General features: G+C 39.5%; 1 protein-coding gene across 1 annotated transcript; it reads right to left on the bottom strand.

Moving 5' to 3' along the window:
* Nucleotides 1-2,105: 2,105 nt before the first annotated feature.
* Nucleotides 2,106-2,852, bottom strand: LOC141386868 (uncharacterized). The gene is made up of 3 exons (XM_073955770.1): nt 2,730-2,852; nt 2,320-2,658; nt 2,106-2,261 (listed from the first exon to the last, which is right to left on the bottom strand). The coding sequence occupies exons 1-3, from the start codon at nt 2,850-2,852 to the stop codon at nt 2,106-2,108; spliced, it is 618 nt and encodes a 205-aa protein (XP_073811871.1).
* Nucleotides 2,853-7,890: the final 5,038 nt, after the last annotated feature.

The raw sequence follows: 7,890 nt of genomic DNA on the forward strand, positions 1-7,890 counted from the left end.
ACAATTTTTCCGAACATTTTTGAACTTTTGTGTGAGAGGTACCTGATGGAGTGGACCGATATGGCTTAGCTTCGAACTTAAACTGAGTTTGCACAAAATATAACGAAGACCAAATTGTGGACCGAATCGGCAGATACGTTCGGGAGTTATCTTGCGCTCCAGCCACTACACACCGTGCCATAGGGCTTTTTGTACCTTTCAGGCTATTTTCTCAGGAAGTATGGACTCGTTCCTGATGAAACTTGTACCGTCGTATGGGGGGAAGTGAATACAAGATTTTGCAACAAAAATCGAAGCGATTCGAGAGCAGGTCCTAAACTGAACTTTTCCCAAATTTTGTGTGGGAGGTAGCCGAAGGAGTGGACCGATTGAGTCCATATTGGAACATCATCTAAGTCTGGTAGAAATTTCACGATATGCAAAGTATGGACCAAATCGGTTAATTGCTTCAAGACTTATCGTTCACACAAATTTTCCGAACATTTCCATACTTTTGTGGAGAAGGTAAAGGAAGGAGTGGACCGATATAACCCATCTTCGAACTTAAACTAAGTCTGCACAAAATATTACGAAAGCCAAATTTTGGACCGAATCGGTTGATCCATTCGAGAGTTATCGTGCGCTCCAGCCAGACAGACAGACGGGCAGACAGATGGACGGACATGACTAAATCAACTACAAATTGTCTGAAACACATTTCGTCCAAATATACTTGGGGTCTAAAACCATCATTTCGATGAGGCACATTTTATCAGTATGAAACTGTATACATACCCTCGTTAGCATCCCAGCAAAATGTTCGATGCCAAGAATGCTATTGAATCATGGGTGCAAGTGATCTGGCATGTCATCTTTTTAGCATTTTCACTCATGAATTTTATATGAGCGTGACCACCATAAGATGTCATTCATTTTCAGGATCTTAAGATGACATTCATTGTCGGATCCTAAGCATGTCATTTTGACCAATGCTTTGACATGACATTTCCACCAACCCTATGGCATGACATTTTCATGTCTTGTTTGGAAAATGGAAAATTCTGTATTGAAATATGATTTTCATGACAAACCAAACTCTTTATTAATTCAAACTAATTCATGAAATAACTAAAACTAATTTATCAGCATAAAGTTTACACCAAAAATTTCAATTTATGTAGTAATTTTGTAATTTTATAACAAAAATTTTGGAAATGTATACTCTTTTGTTTTGATGTCGCTACATGTAGGGATGTACAAATCGACTTGTTTGTTTGTTTGAATAGTGATCTGTACAAATGATTCAAATGCTGATGAAAAGATCGGATCTTTCACGACTTCCTTTGCATGGGTTGAAATGCTAATGAAAAGATCGGATCTTTCACGACTTTGAACCAATGCAAAATTTGCCATGAATTCCCGTCATCGCATAGAACCCCTTCCTTCAAATGTTGCTGGGATTTGGTGTGGGGGGTACCCGAAGTAGTAGAGCGATATAGTCCATATTCGAACCTGAACTATGTTCGGTAGTTTTGAACTTTTGTGTAGGATGTACCCACCCAAGGGCCCTCTTTGAACATAAAATAAATAATCGGTTGATCCCTTCGAGAGTTATCGTGCGCTCCAGCCAGACAGACGGGCGGACATGGCTGAAACGATTCCAAATTGTCTGAAACGGATTTCGTCGAAACAATTACCATATATCAAAAACTATTTACTTATTAAAAATAAAATAAAAGTATTTACTCTGAATTTCAATATTTTTGGCCACTACAGAGACAGTGTGTGGCCAAGTCGTTTAAATTTTTTGTATAAATAATCCATTTTAAATTATGTTTTATTTGAATATTCCTCGAATAGCAATGCTGGGCGGTTGCTGTATACAATTTATTTGTAATTTGAGTTATTATTACAAAATTATTTATGGTCATTTCGGTTGTCTTCTGGTTAATTACTGGTGTTGTATTTGACAACAAACAACAAATTTGCTGAAACAGCCAAAGGCTAAAATATAATAATTAGAACGAAAACAAGAAGGGGCGTTACGATGTTGTCCGTGTTTTTTATTTTCATTGCAGAATATTATTTAAATAATTATAATTTTATTTACTAAAATTTGCAGCCATCTAGCGCAGTGGTGTAATATCGCCAGTTATTTTTGTTATAGCAAACATTTTTCGCATATCGAAAAATTCCATTTGAAAAGTGAAATTCAGCGCTGGAGTATAGGGTGGGAAATAGGCATCGCTAAAGGTGAAATTCTTCATGCTATATAAAAAATTCTGGAAAGGAATAACATTTTTGATCATAGTTTAAATTGAAAATTCCACACACACCCACCCCTTTAAAGGGACACTTCAGCGGTATATTACTGGATCTGAATAGCTCGTTCAGCAGGCTCTTCAACAATTGCACCTGTAACGGTTGGGCCAAAGACTCACAAACATTTATCCGAAGATCTAAGAATTGAACAGATTTCTTGCCCCTAGCCGGCTTAAGACTTATCCATAAATGTATTTCGAAATTTCTATTCATAGCACGATCCAACATTAACAGTTCACTGAAAATGAAACGATTACCAACTTCATGTTCAAACACACAATCAAAACGCTTTATGTGTTGAGTCAGATTTATGCATTCGTAATTGAAAAATTGTAATTTGAAGTTGGGTTTGGCAGACTGTGAAAAGGGAAAAGGAGTTTTTAAGATTGAAATATTAATATTTTAAGAAAAGTTTATGTGAAATTTACCTTTACAACAACAACAGAATGATGTACTAGCAAACAAAATATTAATAATTTCTGGAACATTTTGTGTGTTTGGTGTTGTGAAACACAAGCCACCAACTGATTGATAATGCCAACGGTCCTCATTGCCTTATTTCAAGAAAATTATATTAATAATTTCATATTGCTAATAATATCGATTGCTTGTTTTTGTAATGCATTATTTGATTAAATCTTAATGACTATTTAAGTGAATATAAAAAATATATTTATTTGAAAATTTTGCGTTTTTAGGCGAAGATCATTTTTTAATATTATTATTTTTTTTTTTAATTTTTTTAATCGAGCTTTTATGATCTATATTGCAAGTGATATTTTTTTCAGCGATGAATTTGAATTGAATTATTAAATCAATAAAAGTCCAATATTTTTCAATTTGTTTCAACTAACCCCTTAATTTTTATGCATGCATAGGCTATTAAATCTAGCGTAAAAAGTAATTATATGATAATGATGAACAGATCCATCAGGGTTACAAGTTCAAAGAAATCGAATTAATGTATTAACCCAATTGGCATTTCAGTACAAATTGCATAGAAAATATCAGCGTACGCACATAAACACTTACTATTTACTTACTTAGCTGACCCATTACAGAACATTTGTTCCATAGACCGAACTGAGAAAAGATCTCAAATTCTCTCTGTTTCGTGCTTCGCTTTTTGGAATACCGCGCTTTGTCATCTCTTCATTCACTTGTTTGCGCCAACTATTCTTTGGCCTGCCAATTCTGCGAGCACCGCCATGTGGCTCGAATTTATACACCTTTTTAGCGGGTTCATTATCACTCATTCTTATTATATGGCCTAGCCAACGCAATCGCTGCATCTCGATACGTTTAACTATATTGATGTCGTTGTATAGCAGATACAGCTCGTGGTTCATACGACGTCGATACTCACCGTCAATGCAGGTCGGTTCGTAGATCTTTCGAAGAATTTTTCTCTCAAACACGCCAAGCACTGCCTCATCTGCTTGCGCAAGTACCCAGGCTTCGGAACCATACATCAGCACGGGTAGTATCAGTGTTTTGTAAAGCGTTATTTTTGTTTGACGAGTTGTGGTTTTGTTTTTGAAGTGCTTACTTAAGCCAAGGTAGCATCTGTTGGCCAATACAATTCTTCTTTTTATTTCACAACTGATGTCGTTTCTTATGTTTACGACGGTTCCGAGGTATACGAAGTCTTTTACTACCTCAAAATTATAGGAACCAACTTCAATAGTTGGTCCGATCTCAATGGACGCATTGCGCGTCGACACCATCAGCTTGGTCTTCTCGCCGTTTACCGCCAGACCCACTTTAGCAGATTCTCCTTCGACCTTCATAAAGGTATCGGTTACTTCTTTTACTAATCGTCCCACAATGTCTATATCATCAGCATAAGCAAGTAACATGTGGCTATTGGTGTAGATTGTGCCACTTCTTTTGACCTTTGCCTCTCGTATAACCTTTTCTAGCAGGATGTTGAAAAGATCACACGAAAGGCTGTCTCCTTGCCTGAAACCTCTTTTGGTACAAAACTCTTCGGAGAGGTTCTTTCCTATTTTAACTAAAGATCTTGTGTCAGTTAGAGTCATTTTACAAAGCCGAATGAGATTTACGGGGATACCAAATTCAGACATTGCTTGGAATACCTTTGAACGTAGCGGACAGTCGAAGGCTGCTTTATAATCGACAAAAAGTTGGGTCTTCTCCAGGATTTGCCGCAGGGTAAATATCTGGTCGATGGTGGACTTGCCAGGTCTAAAGCCGCATTGGTATTGTCCAATTATTTCATTGACCATGGGCTTTAGTCGTTCGCATAATATCCCTGACACTATCTTGTAGGCGATTGAGAGAAGACTTATGCCCCTATAGTTGGAGCATAAAGTCTTATCTCCTTTCTTATGGACGGGACACAGGATGCTAAGGTTCCAATCGTCGGGTACGCATTCTTCCTGCCAGATGGAGCTAACTAGCTGATGCATACACCTTATCAGCGTGTCGCCTCCGGTTTTAAACATCTCGGCTGGTAGGCCATCAGCTCCTGCTGCCTTATTATTCTTCAGCCGGTTTATTGCTGTTTTTACCTCATCTTCGCCGGGTGGTATACATTCAATACCATCTTCTGGGATTGGATCTGTGGTATCTTCGTCGACTTCGCTACTATTGGATACCAACAGTTTGGAAAAATGCTCTTTCCATATCCTTAGCACACTATCTGTATCAGTTACCAGATTACGGTGCTGGTCTCTACAGGAGGATGTGCCAGTTCCAAAGCCATCAGTTTGATGTTTCACTCTTTGGTAGAATTTTCGGACTTCATTCTGTCTCCTGTACATCTCGATTTGTTTACACTCCCGCTTTTCCATCTCTCTCTTTTTCCTGCGGAAAAGAGGTTTCTCCGCTCTCCTTTTCTCCAGATACATCACTCGTGCCCTACGCGTTGCTACTGATTGTAAAGTAGCCCTATATGCCGCATTTTTCACTCCGGTAGCAGCACGACACTCCTGGTCATACCATGGATTCCTTGGTGGAGGTCTCTGGTATCCAAGTACTGATTTTGCGACTGTTTGCATGGAGTGGGCAATACTTTGCCATTGCGATGATATGTTATCGGGATGAGGAGTGCTTTGATTAAGCAATTGGGCTAGTTGAGTGGAATATGCTGTGGATATCTGTTGTGATTGCAGCTTACCGATGTCCAACTTCCGTGTTGTGTCTGTTCGCACTTTGTTTGCTACGTTTAATCTGGTAGTGGTCCGAGTCTATGTTTGCACCTCGAAACCATCGTACATCGAACACGCTTGACGCATGTCTTCCATCTATCACAACGTGATCAATTTGATTTCTTTTTCTTTGATCTGGCGACAGCTGGGTGCCCTTATGAATATCGAGATGCTTAAATCTGGTACTGCTAACTACCAAGTTTCTTGCAGCTGCAAAGTCTATCAGTCTCATACCATTGTCAGATGTTTCACTGTGGAGACTGAATTTTCCCGACTGTTGGGCCAAAGATATTCTCCTTTCCAATTTTGGCATTAAAATCGCCTGGAATAATTTAAATGCCATGGGCAGGGCAACGGTCATAAGTTTCTTCTAAGCGCTCGTAAAATATATCTTTGGTCTGTTCGCCCTTGTCTTCAGTGGGAGGATGAGCGCAAATAAAGCTGATGTTGAAGAATTTTGCTTTTAATCGAATTGCAGCGAGTCTTTCATTCACTGGGGTGAAGCTGGAGACCAGATGTTTTAACCACCGACCAACTACAAATCCGCAACCAAACTGATACTTTGTGTCATGGCAGCTATAATACAGTGCGTCACCTTTAGGTGTTGTTGTGACGCCTTTCCCCATCCATCATATTTCCTCTATGGCAGTAATATCGGCCTTGTACTTTTCAAGTACGTCTGCCAATGTGAAGACTGCACCTTCTCTATAAAGAGTGCGAACATTCCAGGTGCAGATTCGCAGATCATGGTCCTTAAAACGTTTGCGGGGTTCGTCAATTTAGAGGGGTTTGATTTTCTTTTCTTTCGTTTTTTCATAGTAGGCGTTTTTTCTAGGGGAGGGTTACTAACCCGACGCCCAAACCCAATTTTTTAAGGTTCTTATGGGTGAACGCACGGCACATGTTAGCTCACTACCTTTAACAGGTGTTAAAGGCAGTTCCCCAGGTGACACCACGGGGAGGTCAGTGTCCACTTGAGATGAAAGAGGGACCAAGATAAATCCTGGGCTTTGCAATGTTAAAGCCGGTCAGGACCGTTTCTTGGTACCTTCCATCCCCTACGTCACCCTATCGCACATAAACACTATGAATCGTTTTTAATCGGCTTATTAGCATTTATGCTAACGAGGGTATATACACTTTCATACGGCCAAAATGTGTCTCATCGAAATAATGATTTTAGACCCCAAGTATGTTTGGACGAAATGTGTTTCAGACAATTTGGAGTTGATTTAGCCATGTCCGTCTGTCTGTCTGGCTGGCTGGTGCGCACGATAACTCTCGAACGGATCAACCGATTCGGTCCAAAATTTGGTTTCCGTAATATTTGTCCAAACTTAGTTTAAGTTCGAAGATGGGTTATATCGGTCCACTCCTTCCGGTACCTCCCTCACAAAAGTTCGGAAAATTTGTGCGCATCATAACTCTTGACGGGAGGAACCGATTTGATCCAAACTTTGCACATCGTGATATTTCTATCAGACTTAGATGAGGTTCCAATATGGACTCAGTCGGTCCACTCCGTCGGGTACTTCCCACACAAAATTTCGGATAAGTTCAGATTAGGACCTGCTCTCGAATCGCTTTGATTTTTGTTGCAACAACTTGTATTTACTGCCCCCCATACGACGGTACAAGTTTCATCAGGGGCAAGTCCATACTTCCTGAGAAAATAGCCTGAGTGGTGCAAAAACCCCTATCATACAGTGCGCAGTGGTTGGAGCGTAAGATAAATTTCGAACGGATCTGCCGATTCGGTCCAAAATTTGGCATTCGTAATATTTTGTTCAAACATAGTTTAAGTTCGAAGATAAGCCAAATCGGTACACTCCTTCAGGTACTTCCCCCACAAATGTTCAAAAATGTTCGTAAAAATTGTGCGCACAATAACTCTTGAAGGGGGTGACCGATTTGGTCCATACTTTACATATCCAAATATATCTACCAGATATAGATCAGGTTCGAATATGGACTTTATTTGTCCACTCCTTCGGGTACCTATCACACAAAATTTCGGATAAGTTCACTTTAAGACCTTCTATAATTTTTGTTGAAGCAACATTCATTCGTTGCCTTAGTTACGACGGTAAATTTTTTTTTTAGGGGCAAGTCCGTACTTCTTGAGAAAACAGCCCGAAGGGTGTAAAAACCCCTATGGCGCCATATGTAGTGCCTGATCGCACTGATCAACCGATTTGGTCAAAAATTGGGCCTTCGTCATACTTTGTCCAAACTTCAGTTTCAGTTCGAAGATGGGCAATACCGGTCCACAGCTTCCGGCACTTCCCCCAATATATAAAAAATGTCAAATGGTATGCACCGTGTCTCTTGAACGGGTTAACCAATTTGGTCCAAATGTTGGATCTCCTAACATTTTGTCAAAATTTAGTTAAACTTCTACAATGGCCCATATCGT

Source organism: Musca autumnalis, unplaced genomic scaffold (genome assembly GCF_047663935.1).
Source record: "Musca autumnalis isolate F117 unplaced genomic scaffold, ASM4766393v1 scaffold_5, whole genome shotgun sequence".
Taxonomy (NCBI): Eukaryota; Metazoa; Arthropoda; class Insecta; order Diptera; family Muscidae; genus Musca; species Musca autumnalis.